The sequence below is a fragment of the Podarcis liolepis genome, assembly GCF_965112155.1.
Source record: "Podarcis liolepis genome assembly, chromosome: 14".
Classification (NCBI taxonomy): domain Eukaryota; kingdom Metazoa; phylum Chordata; class Lepidosauria; order Squamata; family Lacertidae; genus Podarcis; species Podarcis liolepis.
Window position 1 is genome coordinate 53,319,549 of NC_139569.1, and position 20,023 is coordinate 53,339,571.

The following is a 20,023-nucleotide window of genomic DNA, read 5'->3' on the forward strand; positions in this document are numbered from 1 at the left end:
TTGATTTAACTCATAGTTACGGTACATCTTGTGCCAATGCCTGTTTTTCATTTGTTGCAAAACTTGAATTCTGTAGTCTGATCTACATAATTTTATTTTAATTTGTTATTCAGCTGACAAAAATACAACCTGCAGCCATTCAATGAAAGCAGTCCTGTGGCATTTAGTACAAATTAGTATGTTTAACTTCATTTGCTAGAAAACCTAACTTTTAAAAATATGGTTATGTTTTCAACAGAAATAGTGTTTGAATCTGAATTGTTTCCAGAAGCTATAAATAAAGATGGAAAAATTTAGCTTAGTTCACATTTTAATGTGACCAGACCAAATTAGCGTCTCCCAAGACAATGCAGGAAACAAAAGCGCAGCTAACTTTCGAAATTATACTTCTCTGAATTTTGCAGTGCAGTTCTCCAACCAAAGGTATATATCTTATAGGAAAGTGTGCATAAAACTATATATATTGGTCAAGATTAATGTCAAAATGTATTATACTTAGGAAAACTGCATACAAAATATGTATATTAGGAGAATCCTACTCACTGATTGTGACAGTAAAGAATCAAAATTGTAGGGTTGGAAGGGAAGCCGAGGACTGTCTAGTCCAACCCCTGCAATGCAGGAATCTCAACTAAAGCATCCCTGACAGGCGGCCACCCAACCTCTGCTTGAAAACCTCCAAGGAAGGAGAGGCCACCACCTCCCAAGGGAGTCTGTTCCACTGTCAGCTCTCATCAGAAAGTTCTTCCTGATGTTCAGTCAGAATCTCCTTTTTTGTAACTTGAAGCCACTGGAGCAGGAATAAACAAGCTTGTTCCATCTTCCATGTGACAGCCCTTGAGATATTTTTAAATGGCTATCATTTCTTCTCTTTGTCTCCTCTTTTCCAAGATAAACATACCCAGCTCCCTCAACCGTTCCTCATGAGGCTTGGTTTCCAGACCCTGGATCATCTTGGTTGCCCTTCTCTGCACATGTTCCAGCTTGTCAGTATTCTTAAATTGTGGTGCCCAGAATTGCACACAGTATTCCAGGTGTGGTCTGGCCAAGGCAGAATAGAGATTTGTGTATTTGGAGAAATGCACACTAAAATGATGGTGAATTTTAGTGAATGCTTTCTTTAAAGAAACAAACTGATGTTGAAAAGTTGCAAATCCTATTTAAGATTGGACTGAAAATGAGAAATCACAACTGGCAGATTGGTCCATCCCTATCAATAACTGAATGAAAATCTATATTCACTGGAATGAATATTGGATTGATCGGCTGGCCATCTGTCATGGATGCTTTAGTTGAGATTGCTGCATTGCAGAGGCTCAACTAGACGACCCTCTGGACCCCTTCCAACACTGATTCTGGGGTGCCTGCTTCTCTCTGGCTTCTGTAGCCTAATTAGCATTTAGAAGTGGAACCCAAAATGTGCTCTTGTTAGTATCTGGTGCTCCTCTTCAAAATGGTGGTGGTCTTCAAACAGCTTCCTTGGAAAGATGGTCTTACATATTCTACAGAATGTGCGTTTCTGTTCTATTGGAGCTTGAAGAGCAATACTGGATGGCTGACTTTATTTTTTGTAAAAGGAATCAATTTCATCTTTGTACTTCTCAACAACAGTTTGCCGCTTTAATTTCATGGTTGGACCTAAAATGGAAATGAATTGATATTAGCAGTTTGTCATGAGGAAAGTGTGTGTGGAAAAAGTGGATTCTAATCCAGAGGCTTAATGATCCCAGCTGAAGAACTGCATAGGATGGATGGAATACACCAGAGATCCTGCAGTTCTACTTTACTGGATACATTTACCAAAGTCAAACCCCAAATTTAGCAGTCTTACTATCCCTCCAAAGAGATATATCTGGAATTTTTAATATAACTGAACTCCAGATTGTAACCCAGCCCTTGGAAAACTTACCAAATTCCCCACCAGAAATGGAAAAATCCTTTTGTAGAACTGCCCACTTCTGAATGCGCTGAACATTGGCCGCTGCCCGTCCGTTGACTCTGTCTATGCCATCTTGGATGGCCTGATAAACAGCCGGATCTCTTGTCCGCACAACCTCAGACACTTGAGTGGCTTTGCTGCCAACTTTCTGACAAAACTCCCTGGCTTCTTGGGTCAGGCTGTCCGTAGGCTCAGAAGTCTCAGGATCCACTGCACACTGGAAATGGGGAAGGAGAGTGTGGTGAAATAAACAGCTTTTTATTATTTGTTAAATTTATATACTACCCTTCATCTGAAGATCACAGGGTGGTTTACAGCATAAAGAGTTCACACAGGTACTTATGTCGCAGTGATCCTGATGTGGAAAGGGGACCTGCTAGTATCAAGGAGGCTACCCAGCCTGAACTTCCCTACTGCCAGATCTGGCCAAAGCTCCATCTAGTCCAGAGGGAGGAACCTTTTCCAGCCAGGCCACATGCCCTTTCGGGCAGCCTTTGCAGGGGAGAGGACACCTGCCAGTGGCAAAAAGGGAGCAGAGCAGCAAATGTGGATTTGTTTCATTTTTGCTACACACAGAGAGTCTTACACCCAGACAAGCCAGAGGATTTGCATTCAAGGAGACATTTCAGTCAGGCCAAAATACTGGGAGGGGTGGAGCAGAGTCACTGAGAGTTGTGGCTTGGGAAGAGCTGAGGGTTCAATAGTGGAGTCAGGGGCACCTCTGTCTTGGGGCTTCTCATCTCAGACCCAGAGCTTCCAGGTCCTGGGACAGTATTGGATTCTCTCTTTGTCAACTCCCAATTAAGGGCCAAGGTAAGCTGGCAGCTCTCAGCCCTTTGGGGCAGCAATTTCCATTGACTCCTAGGAAGAAGCCTCTTCTGAACTTAGCAGTTTTGTTGAATGAGTCAAGTTCTGCTAACAGGAGAAAGGTAGAGAAGCGTCTCTCTGTCCCATTTTCTTTTCCACACTATGCAGTCATCCACAGTATTTAAAATGCAACAATATAAAAGCAGCAAGTAAATGTAAAAGAGAACTAAAAACTGCAGCAAGCCCCAGAAAGCATCTTGGAATTTAAAGGAATAAAAGCACATGCTTAAAAAAAATGCAGAAACAGAATTTTCAAAGCAGCACAATGAGAGTTAAAAATTTAGAGAACAGAAAGTTCTGGAAAAGATGATACTGCATGTACCAGCTGCACCATTTTGGGGACGGCATTTCACAGAGCAGGGAGAGCTACACCCTGCCATCGCTGATAGTAGGCAGTCCTGGCTGAGAGGCTGATGGGAGCTGGAATCTGACAACATTGGGACGGCATCTGGCCAGAGGCATAGGAAGGTCAGGTGGTAACCAGTGCGGAAAATTTCTTGTCACCCCCCACATTGAATTTTTAAAATCTTTTTGCCTGCAAAAATGGTTTTACGTTATTTCATATTTTCTTATTTTGGGCCTCTAATAACAAGTAGACGACTGTGGACAGATACTTAAATCTACAGGATGGATTGTGTTTAGGCTTGTGTTATTTTATTTATATTTATTGTTTGTTTATTTATTTAATAAAATTTATTTTTAAAAACCTGCAAAGTGGTTTACCAAAACAAAAAACACCACAGCAGTAAAATCAAGAAAAATTAACAATCCTACTTTAGAACATACAAAAGCTAAAATATTAAGATTAAAATTACTTCTACTTCCTAAGCATCTAGGTATGCTTGCCTAAAGAAGAATGCTTTTAGCAGGTGCCCGAAAAGAGTCTAGCAAAGGCACGTGCTTTGTTGCAGTAGGTGGGGAGTTCCAAAGTGCAGGTGCTGTCACAGTAAACAATGCAGTACAGATGTTATGTGGAACCTGTAGTAGTGCTTGAAACTACTGAAGGGGAGGTTTTATTTATTGTGATTTCACCATGCTCTATCATCTGAAAAGGAAAACATTGATTTAAAAAACAGGACTGCACAGCAGCAATCTAGTTGCATCATGATCAGTGGGACTTATTCCTGAGCTGACGGTGCGTAAGATGGGCTGCAATCCTATGCACCCCTTGCATCCAACTTGTACCTAAAACTCTGCACAAGCCTGCACCAGAGAATTGTAGAGTTGGAAGGGACCCCGAGGGTCATCTAGCCAAACCCCTGGGGATCTCAACTAGACCATGCCTGACCGATAGCCACCCATCTTCTGTTTTTCCCCTCAGCCATTTTCCAAAAAAAAAAAAAAAAAAAAAGTTTTTAATGAACCGCCCTAGTAGGGCAGAAATTGTTCCTTGATAATTTGTCACCCCCCTCCATGATGGCACCCAGGGCAACCGCCCCCCTTCCTACGCCCCTGCCTCTGGCCTCCCACCCTCCCTTCAGGAGACACCACTGCCATAAGCAGTTTTCAGTGGAGAAGGTGTCCCCCTCCTGCTCCACACCAAGTGAGTGAGCCGCTGAATTCTATGCCTCATTTGGACATCTGCCAGAAATGTTTAACTGTGCTGGACGTGTACCTTTAAAGTCAGTAACATGGACAAGAATTTCTTCTGATCTCCAATCAGCATGGCGTTGCTCACAAGAGGCAGCTCCCTCTTGACAGCATCTTCGAGGGGGACTGGAGGGATGTTTTCACCCCCAGCTGTAATCAGGATCTCTGAGAACAGGAAACACTGGTTTGCACTCAGAGAGAAACAGACAGACAGACAAGGCATTCCTCATTGTGGAGTTTAGATCTCACTCTTTTACTTATGGATGGCTTAGCTTGCTTTCTGATGAGTCACACCAGAGGAGACATTAGGAAGCCCAAAGAAAGGACATGCATGTGCCTTTTAGGATGGGGGAGAAATTTGCAAAATATACGCCCCGTCAGGCATCCTTCAAAATCCACACTTCTCCAGGTTTTGGAGGACAGTTCTTCAGTCAAGCAATGCATACAAAAAGTGTGCCAAAAATAGTTACCTAGAATAGTGAAAATAGCAGGTTATACTGCCTTGTATTTGGGAAATTACTTTGCAAAAAATGTTTATAGTTGCCAAAATTGCATTTTTAAAAGGTGGATGTCAGGAGAAATTTGTACTAGATACAACTGGATGTAGTTGGGGTTGCTGTTGCAAGGGGGGGGGGGCGAACTGTAACAGGTTGTATGTCTGGCAATTTAATTCTTTTTTTAAAAAGTAATTTTGAACAATCAATGTGTGACTGTGTAGAACTGAACTGAAGATTGGGAAAATGAGAAACTGAAATCATTTTATTTGCCCATCTGTAGCGCTAGCCCAATTTTCCATGAAAGAAGAAAAAGGAAAGTGGGGAAAATGTAAAGCCCTTGCTATGGGACTATGGGGATGGTGGGGGAAGAGAGAGAATATTGTTTCTGTCTGTAGTTTAATGAGAAACTACTTAATTCACACTTCAACATGTGAACTGAAACACAATTATCCTTTGAAATATAGAGGATTTAAAAAAAAAGCAAAGTGATGTGGAAATGTGAAAAACCAAGTTTATGGTCAGAATAATGAGAAACCGAGAGAAACTGGACAAATTTGTCCATACCAGGATTGCATCCACTACACTACACTACACCCAGTTTTCTGAGTGCATGTTCTGGAAGTTGGGCAATAGGGGCAGTCCAGGATTCCTACTGGTGTACCGACCTCCCCGCTGCACCAAGGATTCCCTGCCCGAGCTGCTTCAGGTCGTGGCGGATATGCTCCTGGAGACACCTAGCTTGGATGTCCTGGGGGATTTTAACATCCATGCCGACACGACCTTACAAGGGGCCGCTCGGGACTTTGTGGAAAGCATGGCCTCCATGGGGCTGTCCCTGAATAAGTTTGGCCCAACTCATAGCCATGGACATGCCTTAGACTTGGTGTTCACCTCTATGGAGGTTGGTGATCTGACACTAACTAAAAGCGAAACAAAAGAAGTGCCATGGTCAGATCACTTCCTGGTGCAACTGGACTTCTCCGCAACCCTTCCCCTCTGCAGGGAGGTGGGACCGACTCGGATGGTCCGCCCCCGCCACTTAATGGATCCAATTGGCTTCCAGAGAGTGGTAGGGGATGCTTTATCTCCGATTGCATGGAGCCCGGACAGCCCCGTGGTTTTCCCCGGAGCTGAGGGTGATGAAACAATCGTTGAGACGGCTGGAGCGCCGGTGGCAGAAAACTCATTCTGCATCAGACCGGACACGGGCTTGTCGAGAATCCAGCTCGACATCAGTAAGAAAATCAGTAAGAAATCAGTCTCACACCAAGATGACTTGAAGAAAAAGCTTTGGTTTCAGCCGCAACGTTTATTGTGTGCAGTAAAAAATAGATCATCCTCCCTCCTCCAGCACTGCGCTTGCTCTGCCTGGTACTCAAAGGTACCAAATCAAAGGAATGTAACCTTGCTTTTGCCCACAGACAAAGAGAGTGTTATGCTACGTGAGCCAATCATTAGTCTAGCATGAGGTGGTCACGTGCTCATCATGCTCTTAGCAATATCTCGTGCTGTAAAATCACTCTGCAATAATAAGAACTCTGCTCATGCTCTTATGTACAAGCAATCATTTTCCCACACGGGCTAGAGCTCAACGTCAAGCCTACCAAGTGGCAATGGCGACGGCGAAGAGGGCCTTCTTCGCCGCCTCCATTGCATCTGCAGAAAACAGCAGCAGGAGACTTTTTCAGGTGGTTCGCAATCTATCAGAACCACCTGTACCACCGGGGCCTGGTAGGGACCCCAAGATCTCCTGCAATGCTTTTGCAAAGTTTTTTGCAGATAAAATCGCTCAGATTCAGAAGGAGGTAGACTCCACTGTGGGAGCAGGGCCGGGGCGGGAGAGTGCTAGAGCTCTGTCTGGTCCTGTTACATGGGATCAATTCCAATCTGTTACCTCCGAGGATGTGGACAGGCTGCTTGGACGAGTGAAACCAACCACTTGTCTCCTTGATCCTTGCCCATCCTGGCTTATAAAAGCTAGCCGGGAAGGACTGGGCGATGGGCTTCGTGGGGTGGTGAATGCTTCCCTCCGTGAGGGAGCCTTCCCAGACCTGCTGAAAGAGGCAGTCATTAAACCGCTTCTTAAAAAAACATCTTTAGACCCGGCCAATTTGGTCAACTATCGCCCAGTCTCAAATCTGCCATTCTTGGGCAAGGTGATTGAGCGGGTGGTTGCTGAACAACTCCAAGCACGCCTGGAGGAAACGGACCATTTGGATCCCTTCCAATCGGGATTCAGGCCTCACCATGGGACTGAAACTGCCTTGGTCGCGCTGGTTGATGATCTCCGGCGGGCTAGGGACAAAGGTGAGAGCTGTTTCCTAGTTCTGCTGGATCTCTCAGCGGCCTTTGACACCATCGGCCACAACATCCTTCTGGACCGTCTAGAGGGGCTGGGAGCTGGGGGCACTGTCATACAGTGGTTCCGCTCCTTCCTCCTGGGCCGTGTCCAGAAAGTGGTGGTGGGGGATGAGTGTTCAGACCCCTGGGCTCTCACTTGTGGGGTGCCTCAGGGTTCTGTCCTCTCCCCCGTGCTTTTTAATATCTATATGAAGCCGCTGGGAGAGATCATCAGGGGGTTTGGACTGGGTGTTCATCAGTATGCAGATGACACCCAGCTCTACCTCTCCTTTAAATCAGAACCAGTGAAGGCGGTGAAGGTCCTGTGTGAGTGCCTGGAGGCGGTTGGAGGATGGATGGCGGCTAACAGATTGAGGTTAAATCCTGACAAGACAGAAGTACTGTTTTGGGGGGACAGGGAGCGGGTTGGTGTGGGGGATTCCCTGGTCTTGAATGGGGTAACTGTGCCCCTGAAGGACCAGGTGCGCAGCCTGGGAGTCATTTTGGACTCACAGCTGTCCATGGAGGCGCAGGTTAACTCTGTGTCCAGGGCAGCTATCTACCAGCTCCATCTGGTACGCAGGCTAAGACCCTACCAGCCCGCGAACTGTCTCGCCAGAGTGGTGCATGCTCTAGTTATCTCACGCTTGGACTACTGCAATGCGCTCTACGTGGGGCTACCTTTGAAGGTGACCCGGAAACTGCAATTAATCCAGAATGCGGCAGCTAGACTGGTGACTGGGAGTGGCCGCCGGGACCACATAACACCGGTTCTGAGAGATCTGCATTGGCTCTCAGTACGTTTCCAAGCACGATTCAAAGTGCTGGTGCTGACCTTTAAATCCCTAAACGGCCTCGGTCCTGTATACCTGAAGGAGCGTCTCCACCCCCATCGTTCAGCCTGGACACTGAGATCCAGCGCCGAGGGCCTTCTGGCGGTTCCCTCATTGCGAGAAGTGAGGCTACAGGGAACCAGACAGAGGGCCTTCTCGGTAGTGGCGCCCGCCCTGTGGAACGCCCTCCCTTCAGATGCCAAAGAGATAAATAATTACCTGACATTCAGAAGACATCTTAAGGCAGCCCTGTTCAGGGAAGTTTTTAATATGTAACGCTGTACTGTTTTTAACACAGATTGGGAGCCGCCCAGAGTGGCTGGGGAAACTCAGCCAGATGGGCGGGATATAAAAAATTAATTATTATTATTATATTATTATTACACTGGTGTGCTGAGGGGGGCTATGTGGCTTGGAGAACCACAACTCAATGTACATTGGGAGCAGACAAACCCAGGTGTAAGGGCTTCCTGAGCTGACCTCACTCCCACAAGGACCGGAGGAGAAAACCTCTAGCAGAGAAAGATTTTCCCCATCACCTTTAAACTGGAAATGCCTGGTGTTGAACCCAGAAACTTCTATGTACAAAGCAGGTGTTCTCCCTCTGAAACACAGCTCTTTCTAAGGTGAGCAGCTGAGTCTCTGTGTCACCCTGTGGAAATGCTAGACTGAAGTGCCAGCTGCAAAACCACCAGAAGGGGGCAGGACAGGACAATTCACTGCAGATTTGGAATAGCAAAAGAGCAGGAGAGGAGAGAGCAAGATTGCCAGGGCCAGACCCAAAAATGGAGCCCCCTCCCCACCAAGGAAGAAGGGGTGAGGCAAGATCTACATCTCAGGCAGCCTGAGGTGGTTGCCTCCGCTTGCCTGAGGGGGGGGGGCTGGCCCTGTAGATGCTAACAAGGGGAGAAGGCACAGGGTGCTTGGTTGAAGAGGATCCCCTAAAAACACACCAAAAGGTGTGACCCTCTCCACTGAGCAACCCTGGTGCTAAGCATGCTGGCCTGCTGAGAAGGACTAGGCCCCAGGAAGTGTTGCACCTTTAATTCTTCCTGTGACGTAGAGGAACCCATCACTGTCCATCTTCCCCAGATCTCCAGAATGCAGCCAGCCATCCTCATCAATCGCTTCCCTGGTCTTGTCCTCCATGTTCAAATAGCCCATGAAAACAGTTCGCCCCCAGAAGCAAATCTCCCCATTGCCATCGTCGTCCTTGTTCATTAACTTCACTTTGCAACCTGGGACAGCTTTGCCGCAGCTGCAAGGGAAAGAGAACACGAGGAGCAGCAGTGATAGCACCAACAGCCCAAAGAGCGGACAGTCGCATCATCGTGGTCCTCGCCCAGCAGGCATGACCCCCCCCCCAAGCCCTGCTTGGGCAGGTGACAGGGCCCAAACGTCCTCCAAAGTCCTGCCTGGGTCCCTTTTCTGAGCTCCCATGTGGAAAAATAAATAATTGTGTATGTTTGTTGGGGGGGAAACATGTGAGTGTTCTGACACACAGATGCTGTAAAACTCAGAGCCCCAGAACTGGAGTTATTCTGTAGTCTTGGAGGAGTTGGGGAAGATGGCTCCAGCTTAAAATAAAAAAAAAATTGATGGCGGGCATCTGTTTTAATGCACAAGGCTTTGGAATTATTCGACTTCAATGGCACTGGGGGACAAAGGCAAGATGGCAGCTGGAAGCTTTAAAAACTTTTTTTTTAAAGTTAAATGTGCAAACATCAGCAATGGGAAGGAATACAGCTAACACCGTCTGGTTCCCCTAAGCCCTTCTTGTTCCAGAAGCAGCATTACTCAATACCAGCATTTCTGTACTTTATTTTCACTGATACATTGATTCAAATACATACTTTACCTCAATATATGTATTTTTGAACCACATTACTTGGGCTAGAGAATTGCATTGCAAAATTCAGAGAAATGCAAGTTTCAAAGTTGACTGTATTGTGGTTTGTGAACAGTTTCAGAAAGCACAAATTAGGTTGGTTCGCATTTCAATGTGAACGGAATCAAATTTCTTACCAATCCCTAACTGAGGGCCATTGTCCTGACTGCAAGATTGTTTCTGATCAGGTTTCAAGAACAAAGATGGCACAGCTTTACCTGTAACGCCGGTAAACATATGGGCTGGACATGCAGTGTGGGCCAGTGGTCTCGCTCATCCCGTAAGCTTCATACAAGGGGATGTTCAGGCCCAGGAAGAAGTGCAGCGCTTCTGTCGAGAGAGGAGCGGCTCCACAGAAGTGCTTCTCACATCGAGAAAAGCCCAGAGCCTGGCGGATTCTAGCAAGTACCAAAGAGTCTGCTAACCTCATTCGAAAGGGCTTTAAATCACTATGGAAAATAAAAGAGGAGGGAGGGAGACAAGAGAAATGGCAATAGCTTTGAGATACAGAAAAAGAGGCCAAATGGAATTTTTTTCTAACTGACATCAAGAATGGAACAATATGCAAAGCAGCCACAGGGAAAAGGCTCCCCCCCCCCCGGAAGCTGCCTAGAATAATATCTCTTCCAGTCTACTCTACTGTACATCTGCATCAGCACAACCAGACACCTTCCTCTGCCCCAGCTTCAACCAAACCTGTCTCTCCTGCATTGGTCTCTACAGCCACAGCAGGGGCTGCTACCTTCCAGCAGTTTGACTTCATTCCCAAAAACACACTCTTCCATTGTCTCCCGAGACAGACAGAGGCTAAAAATGCTCTGCTCCGGGGATGGGCCACCTGTGGTTTTCCAGGTGTTGTTGGACTACACCAGGGGTGGGGAACCTCAAACTGGAGAGAGGAATGTGGCCCTCCAGTTTTCAGCTTCTGGCCCCGCAGGGTTCTCCCTCCTGTAGGGTGTAATCCACTGGTGCAGTCAAATGCAACATTCCTTATTTCCCTAGAGTGGGCACAGGCAGGGGGACATCCAGTCAGGGTAACTTCCTGTTCCTCTGGTCTGGAGCATCCTCCCCCTGCATGTGACCTGGGAGAAGGGCATAGCTCTGGCTGACTCCACAAAAGAGCTGAGTCTCGCAGCCATTTTCTCAGTCTGGTTTTGTCTTTCTGTTGTCTTGCTTCTCTCTTTTGCTGTCATGCTGGTCTCCTGCAGCCATTTTGTTCTCTTAATATAATTTTGCTGTCTGCTGGCTCTCAGCCAGCAGCACATGAGTTCAGTCTACATATGAGATGAACTCACACTTTCTTTGTGTAACTATTAAGAAAAGTCTGCCTTTCAGGGATCAAATCGTGAACTGAAATGTGAGTAAACTTTTTGTTACTTTACTCAGAAAGACTCCTGTGTCTTTATTCTTTTAGGAGGGATTAAAGGGGACACCAGGAAATAATCTTAACTAAGAGATTCAAACGAATCTACAAACTAGCTTCCAGCTATATTGAGTGGAATCTGCTCTGCTACATCACTTACTAGCGTGAGTGAAGGAAGGGTAATACTTATTCAATATATTCTTTCCTACTATCTTTAACATTACCACACCTCCACCCCCTTCAAGGGCCTTGCCTCACATTCTCTTGGAGTGTCTTTTGCAAGGCTGGAATGAAGGGAGAGAAGAAGGCCTTTCCCCCCATTTCCACCTGGCATTTGTCTCATTCAGCGCTATTTCTATTTCTAATAATAATTTGTTTTTCATACCCCACACATCTGACTGGGCTGCCACAGCCACATTGGACAGCGCCAAACAGAATATAAAAGAGCACAACGATACTTCAAAAATTAAGAACTTCACGTTATAAGACTGCCTTCAGACGTCTATGTAAAATCAGATCTTTGTTTATTTCCTTGACATCTAATGGGAGGACGTTCCATGGAGAGGGCACCACTACCGAGAAGGCCCTCTGCCTGGTTCCATGCAACTTGTAAAGGGTCTCTTGCACTCTAACTTTGATGAACTTGGCTAGTTTTTAGCTTGTTCTAAAATGACATGAAAGCTGAAAGTTTCAGCTGAGTCTTTTGTCACCTACAAAAACCACCTGACCTTTTTAACCTGGAAAAATGGAAGTCTACCCTGAGCTTGTTTTTAAGGACTAGGAGTCCCTGGTGCTAATCTCTGCTGAATCTCCTGCTGGCCAGATCTGTATGACATACCTATAAGAGGCACTCAGGTTTTGTTCCAAGCTGACCGACATGGCCCAGGAGAGGATTTTCTTCTTCACAAATCCAGATTGAGAATAGGCATCTTTGATCTTTTCCATGATCTTCTCCCACACCCGGGGAACTCCCATATGTGAGGTGGGCAGCGCCTCTTTCAGGGTACCCACCAAGCCCCCCTAAGAAGACCAAGAATGGATGGCAAAATTGGAAAGCAGAGACCACAGACAACCAGAAATTGCATAGACAACACAATATAGCCTGACACTAGCTAGCTACTCCTATTTGGCTACGTATTGTTGATATTTCTGAGGTCAAACAAAGCCACTTGAGAGTGAAGGCAATCATTCCTAGACAGGAATTGCCCTCACTCGGAATGGGTGAAGCTTCATTTCAGAGAAGACCCCATTGTTGAAAAGAGGGGAAGGCTTTTTGTGGCTACCAAAGACATTCTCAAAAAGTGCTCCCTTTCGGCTCAGCCTGAGTTCTGTAGTTCTTTCAAAATCTACGGACTCTTTGTCCAGGAAGGGACAGTTAGAATAAAGACATATATCTGCAGTCAATGATACTTTAACCATCCTGATCACTAGTCTGACTTTACACTTAAAGGGTGTTGACGGGTTTAATCACCCCCAAAGGCAGTAAATTAACTGTTTGTTCCCCATATAGTCTGCTTCTTATTGTTTCCCAGAGGGGTTTCCAAAGCTTTAAAGGGTCTTCTGCATCATCTCACTGAAAAACACCAAGTTCAACTTGACAGTTTTGAAAAGTGAAAAATAACTGGGGCATTTTTATTTTTTACATTTTTTTGTACAGAGACCTTTAAGGCATCCGGCTCTGCAAAGTAGACCTGTTCTCCCCACTTGATTCCAGTCCAGAGGTCATAAATCTGGGCTGCAATGTGGCTGAGAGGAAGGTAGCTGACGATGGTCTCCTGCTGGATTTCAGCCGGCTGCATGTCCCCAGCCCGGCTGGCATGGGCTGAAGTCCAGGTTATCTGTGCAGATAAATACAGAGGCGTTAGATAATGGAGCAGATGTCCTTTGACAACGAGGAGCCCTCCATCAGCAAAGACCAAGGTCACATTCACACCATGCATGGAAAACACTGAGTCCACTTGAAGCAGTTCATGGCTTGCCCCAAATAATTCTGGGAGTGGGAGTTGGTCCAGGGGGCTACAGTTTTCAGAGTGGTTTAGCAATCAATCCCTTTCCCCAGAGAACTCTGTGAATTGTTGCTCCATGATCAGAGGGGACGGGAGGGGGGATTTTGGCCCACTTCAAATTTGTGTTCACCAATTAGCACTTCTTGAAATGCTACGTGGTCCATTAGTCCATTTAGCCTAGTAATGTTGACTCTGAAGGGCAGCAACTCTCCAAGCGTTTGGGAGAATCCCAGGTTGGGATTCAAGGTGGCTTACAACATTTTAAAACATCATTATAAAATACAAAGTAAACCCTAGTTTAAAACAATGGTTAAAATACATAAAAGCACATTTAAAATCAGCATTAAAGTTCAGTTTGCAGTGGCAGCTGCCCAGTGCTCAGCATCATCTGCCTGAACAGGAAGCTCCTAACCTCCCAGCAGAAGTATAGACAGAGGGAGCCTGTCTGACCTCTCTTGGGAGGGAATTCCACAACCTGGGGGCCACCACAGAAAAGGCTTTCTCTTGTCTCACCACCAGCTGAGCTTCTGATGTTGTCAGGACCCAGAGAAGGTGCTCCCCGAGGAGCTTAGCACCCGGGCAGATGTGTATAGAGAGATGAAGAAGATTAGACAAATTCATGGAGGAAAGGGCTCTCCAAGTCCACAGTCGGAGGCAGCAGGAGGGGAGGGGCTCTTGTGCTCCGGTGCTGCTTGCAGGCTGCCCTTGGGGGCATCTGGCTGGGGGACAAGAGGCTGGGCTAGATGGGCCGGATCCAGCAGCCAGCCTCTTCTTAGGTTCTTGGGCCCAAACTTCAGAAACAGGCTGGTAGCCAGTGAAGCTGTTTCAGTAGGGGAAGAGCTTGTGTCCTGTGACCAGCGCCAGTCGGCACTCTGACCACAGCACTTTGACTAGGAATGGAGTAAGACTGGGAAGCTTTGTGGCATGTGAGGAGAAGGGCAATGGGCAAAGGCTGAGATCAAGCAGGTGCAAGAGCTGGTGGCAGAGAAAGCTTTCTTCTGAGCCCAAGGCTTTGGTGTCTCCTGCGCATCTAAATATGCTTTTCTGCATCATCCTGTGATGCTGTGGCTCCGAATTTAATCACAGGCAGAGGGAAACATACTTTAATAAAGAGGGCATCAGCCCACACATGTGGGCAAGGGATTTTTCCAGGCTGAGGGTGACATTATAAATAACCTCTCCGCTGACAGCTGTCAGGAGCAGGTCGACCAGCCAGAATAGAAATCACGTAGGGAAACAGGAGTCACCAACTTTGCATCCACTGTCAGGGACACAGGAAGAGGTAGCCTATTGTCTATCTAGCCCAGCACGGTAGACTCTGGCAGGCAGCAGCTCTCTAGGGCCTGGGGGAGTTAGTCTTCTCCATCACCTGCTGTCTGCTTATTCTTCCAGCTGGAGGAGCCAGCAACTGAACCCTGGGAGGTTCAGTGTGCAAATCATGTGGAAGATAGCCTTATGCGGATTCAGACCCCTGGCTCTTCTGCACTGACTGGGAGCAGCTCTCCATGATTTCAAATGGGTTCATTCCCAGCCCTACCTGCAGCTGCCATGGCCTGAACCGCTCTGGTTGACATTCTGGAGGCAGGCTTTTGAGAGATGTCCCAACAAACCCCATGGATTGTTCTGCTCTCTTGCTTAGAGTTTAAGAAACATTTTTTCCTGTCCTGTTGTGTTCTTAAGGCAAGTCACTTCCAAGCATTCCCACGACCAGGTACTGCCTATTTGAAGCTAAAGACTAAACTGCACTTTCCCGCCATGGGCCAGCCCATGGAGATGTGGGTGCCTGGAATACACACATTGTCATGGTTAAGCATCACCCCTTTGGGTTTCCCCGTCGTTCCGGATGTGTAGATCAGAACGCAACATTGATTTGGCTTTTGGGACTCAATTAGAGCATCCAGCTCTCCATCCTGGACCTCATTGCCCAACTCCATAAATTCATCCATCTGCAATAGAACAGGAAGGAGAGACATTGCTTATTTAACATCATTTATATAAAGCATTTTTACCCTGCCCTTCAGCCATGTGACTTCCAGAACAGCTCATATAATAATAAAAGCAAGACAGTCCCTCCCTGCTGTCTTACAATCTATAAAAGAAAGCAAAACCAAACACGACACAAAAGAAAAAGGGGAAGAGGAGGGAAGAGTAAAACAAGCAAATTAAATAGCTAATTTTTGGAGTTGTGTGGCAATTCTTATAAGCACCACCTGGAATTCAGGAGCAGATGTCAAAAGCAGGTGGGCTCTCATAAGCCTGAGGGTCGGGACTGTTGTGTTCTGCTTTGGGAGCCTTTTTGCAGGGCGCATGTGTGCTAAATAAATCAGTGAATATTGCTGAACTTCTGTTTCCTGATAGCCTGTTTACCAGAGGGAAATAAAAAATTCTGATCTTTGTTACTCTTACTAAATTCCCCCAACGTACAAGTACATGTGAATCAGCTAATACAGGGGTCAGCAAGGTTTATCTTGCCTGGGCTGGATCAGTCCCATGGAGATTTCTCTGCGGGCTGGATTGCACACGCGCACCTGCAATTTTCGGGCTCTGCGTCTGCGCAGATGCGATTTTTGGCATCTGCACGTACGCAGACACGATTCCCAGTGCCATGGAAGTGAGTCCCTGTGCCATGCCGGTTTAGCACAGCGTGAGCGGGCAGCTCAGTTTGGGAGCAGCTCATGGGCCGGTCAAATGACCTCCACGGGTCGCTTCCGGCCCATGGGCCTTAGGTTGGTGACCCCTGTACTAAAGACACTTGCTGCAAACACGCTCAAATGGTAATGGCAGCTTACCCCTCACAGAGCTACAGTTCCCAGCACTCTTAACAAACTACAGTTCCCAGGATTCTGGGGGTGAGGTGCTTTAAATGTATAATGTGTAAGCAGACGCTTACTGGAGAGTTAATCTAACAGAAGTAAGTGATAGGGGCTGATCTGAAGCTGCCCTTATCTACACCAAATTGTTTGTCAAGTCTAAGGCATAGCTACATGATGATAAAGAATAGATGTTTGAGCTAAAGATTCCTGAATCCACGTTCCTTGTTGTGGCGAGTCTCCGTGAGCCAACGTCCTTTTCTGCCCTCTGCGCTCGCTGGGCAGGTGCCATCCCTCTGGTTATGGGTCAAGGATTAGTTCTCATTCCCTGGTGACACTTCATAATGCCCTCATCCTGGCCAAGTGATCCCTGTCATCCCATGAAGCGCTAATCCTTCTGCTCCCAAGCCGCCTGGCTGCGGATTTCTTGGCAAGCTCCTGCATCAGGGTAAAGTTTCCGTTTCCACAGACATTTGATGCCGCCATTTGAAAAGGCTGGGCTGCATCTGAAGAGCAAAGGGGAAATGAGCCCCGGGGCTCTTCTTCAGAGGCTTCAGGGAATTCATGCAGAATGCTGGTATAGCCGGCATGGGAACCTGCAGCCCTTTAGGCTGCTCCCTGGCTCTTGGGCTTCCCTCTCGCCTGCCTTCTTGGTGCCCTGGCCTGCCTGGAAAGTGCCCTTGAACTGCAAGTGTGTGTCAAGTTCATGTGTGGCCCCTGCCGGGCTGCCCAGAAGAGAATGCAGCCCTTGGCTTGAGAGAGGTTCTCCCATCCTTGCACTAAAGGAAGAAAGAGACTCACTGAAAACAGTCCTTGGAATATTCTGCTTGCAGGATAACAAGCTCACCAACTATTCTGCATGCACAATGTATTCCAAAGAAAAGCTGTTCTTTACTATTTTTAACAACTTGCACTCCTGGAGGCATTTTTCATTGTTTTTGAGGCATTCCAGCAACAAAGAAGAAGAGACAAAATGAATCAGATAAGCAGAAATAAGCAGAATTTCTTGTATGGTTTGTGGTTCCTTGCCCATCATACCGTGTACAAATTGGGATGCTTCTCAGCCAAGGGCCCCCTGTACATCACAATGGCCTTCAAGTGTGGTAAACAATTCTGGATCTGTGCAACATTTAAAGGGGGGGATGAAACATATGTGAATTTATTGCATTTTAAATCCTTGTTCCAAAAAAAGCCCCATAGCTAGTGAACCCGGAAGAGCTGGGAAAAGACTCTCAGCCATGGGGCCACCTGCGCTGCTAGTGACCAGGCTGACTCAGGAGCGCAGCCCTGGGGCTTCTCCAAACCCCCTCTTGTTCCACTGCTCCCCAGCTACCACCCATGGCCTCCCTCAGGGAAAACCACTCTTTGGCGCTCAGTCAGAGCAAACGGCAACTTCCCTGGATTGCCCTTTGTTCCAATCTGTCACTGAAGAGCAGGTTTTCCCTTGGAAAGGAGCAGGGCAAGGGAAAATCTGCTCGGCTGGTGCTTTCTAGGGATGACGCAAGCAGAAGGAGGGAAGAGACCCTGCTCCTTCCAAGCAGCCATGTACATAGGATTTCCTGGGCCAAGGACACTCTCTGCGGGTTGGGCCCCCTGCATTCCTCCTGTCCCCAGCAATCTATTGACAAGAGCCACTGCTTATGTACCCAACTCCTGCCCAGCAGGCTTGGCTTTTATCAGGGGTCCCCAAACTTTTAGGGGCCACCCCCGCCTTTGGTTCCATAACTCATCCGCAGTGTCCCTCCCCCTTACCCTATAATAAGCATTGTTCTGAATTCATGACCAATCAGCAATTGCACATTTATTCAAAATCCATTTTAAAGTACAGGTGTCCCCACCACCACTTATGTGGGGGGTGCATTCTGGGCCCTCATGCACATAAAGGAAACCACATAAAGTGGGGAGCACCCTCTAAAAAGCCTCCAAACACCCATTTTAACCCTGCTCTCCAGCTCTCTCCCCTGCTCTCTCTCTCCACACAACTGGAGTTCAAGCCCTGGAGTCGGCTGGAGGATGTGCAGGAAAAGGGCCGCTGTGGCTGCTGCTGCGCTACCAGCACACCAGCTGTTAGGCGGGGAGGCTGAGCCATGTAAATTATTATTATTATTATTATTATTATTATTATTATTATTATTACTACTACTACTACTATTTATTTGTACCCCGCCCATCTGGCTGGGTTTCCCCAGCCACTCTGGGCGGCTTCCAAAGACCAAAAATACACTAAGATGTCACACATTAAAAACTTCCCTGAATAGGGCTGCCTTAAGATGTCTTCTGAATGTCAGGTAGTTGTTTATCTCTTTGACATCTGATGGGAGGGCGTTCCACAGGGCGGTATAACAGTGCTCCCAGCCCCTCTAGACGGTCCAGAAGGATGTTATGGTTGATTGTATCAAAGGCCGCTGAGAGATCCAGCAGAACTAGGAAACAGCTCTCACCTTTATCCCTAGCCCGCCGGAGATCATCAACCAGTGCGACCAAGGCAGTTTCAGTCCCGTGATGAGGCCTGAATCCCGATTGGAAGGGATCCAAATGGTCCGCATCCTCCAGGCGTGCCTGGAGTTGTTCAGCAACCACTCGCTCAATCACCTTGCCCAAGAATGGAAGATTTGAGACTGGGCGATAGTTGGCCATACTGGCCGGGTCTAAAGATGTTTTTTTAAGAAGTGGTTTAATGACTGCCTCTTTCAGTGGATCTGGGAATGTTCCCTCACAGAGGGAAGCATTCACCACCCCACGAAGCCCATCGCCCAGCCCTTCCCGGCTTGCTTTTATTAGCCACGAAGACAGGTGATTGGTTTCACGAGTCCAAGCAGCCTGTCCACATCCTCAGGGGTAACAGATTGAAATTGATTCCATACAACTTGACCAGACAGAGCTCTAGCACTCTCCCGCCCCAGCCCTGCTCCCACAGTGGTGTCCAGCTCCTTCCGAATATGAGTGATTTTATCTGCAAAAAACTTTGCAAAATCGTTGCAGGAGATCTTGGGGTCTTTACAAGGCCCTGGTGGTAAAGGTGGTTCCATTAAATTGCGGACCACCTGAAAGAGTCTCCTGCTACTATTTTCTGCAGATGCAATAGAGGCGGTGAAGAAAGTCTTCTTTGCTGTTGCTATCGCCACTTGGTAGGCTCGACGTTGAGCTCTAACCTGTGTCTGGTCAGATTCGGAATGAGTTTTCTGCCACTGACGCTCTAGCCGTCTCAGCGATTGTTTCATCACCCTCAGCTCCGAATAAAACCATGCGGCTGTCCGGGCTCCATGCAATCGGAGAGGGCGCTTCAGAGCCAGACAGTCGATAGCCCTGGTTAACTCCGCATTCCAGCGGGCCACCAGGGAATCAGCTGAAAGGCCATCAACATGGGATAAAGCATCCCCTACCACTCTCTGGAAACCATTTGGATCCATTAAGTGGCAGGGGCGGACCATCCGAATTGGTTCCACCTCCCTGCAGAGGGGAAGGGTCGCGGAGAAGTCCAGTTGCACCAGGAAGTGATCTGACCATGGCACTTCTTTTGTTTCACTTTTACTTAGTGTCAGATCACCCACTTCACTAGATGTGAACACCAAGTCTAAGGCATGTCCGTGGCTATGAGTTGGACCAAACTTATTCAGGGACAGCCATAGGCGCCGACTCCATGGGGCTTGAGGGGGCCCGAGCCCCCTCAAAAATTCGTTTGGGGGGGCTCTGCCCCCCCAATAATCTCCGGCGCCCCTCCAGCAGAGCGCCATCGCCGCCCCTCCCCCAGCCCCAAATGCACAGGGTCGGGCTGCATGCCTCCTGCCCTCCCTCCCGAGCAAAAGCTCCACCCAATTTCCTTCGGAGCTGATTAATAGGCGCAGCACACTCTCCCCTATTCGCTCGCGAGGAGGCGGGGCCACTTTATT

The 20,023-nt window shown here is 47.5% G+C and overlaps 1 protein-coding gene across 4 annotated transcripts in view; it reads right to left on the reverse strand.

Moving 5' to 3' along the window:
- Window positions 1-76: 76 nt before the first annotated feature.
- ACSBG1 (acyl-CoA synthetase bubblegum family member 1) overlaps window positions 77-20,023 on the reverse strand; it is a 30,677-nt gene continuing 10,730 nt past the window's right edge. For all 4 annotated transcript variants that reach the window (XM_083475766.1, XM_083475767.1, XM_083475765.1 and 1 more), the window contains 9 exons: window positions 17,172-17,252; window positions 15,120-15,269; window positions 12,979-13,155; window positions 12,156-12,337; window positions 10,173-10,403; window positions 9,107-9,324; window positions 4,422-4,561; window positions 1,910-2,156; window positions 77-1,638 (listed from right to left, as the gene is read on the reverse strand). In XM_083475766.1, coding sequence (XP_083331892.1) covers window positions 1,562-1,638; window positions 1,910-2,156; window positions 4,422-4,561; window positions 9,107-9,324; window positions 10,173-10,403; window positions 12,156-12,337; window positions 12,979-13,155; window positions 15,120-15,269; window positions 17,172-17,252 — 1,503 coding nt within the window. In that variant the 3' untranslated portion in view covers window positions 77-1,561. The remainder of the gene's footprint in view (window positions 1,639-1,909; window positions 2,157-4,421; window positions 4,562-9,106; window positions 9,325-10,172; window positions 10,404-12,155; window positions 12,338-12,978; window positions 13,156-15,119; window positions 15,270-17,171; window positions 17,253-20,023) is intronic.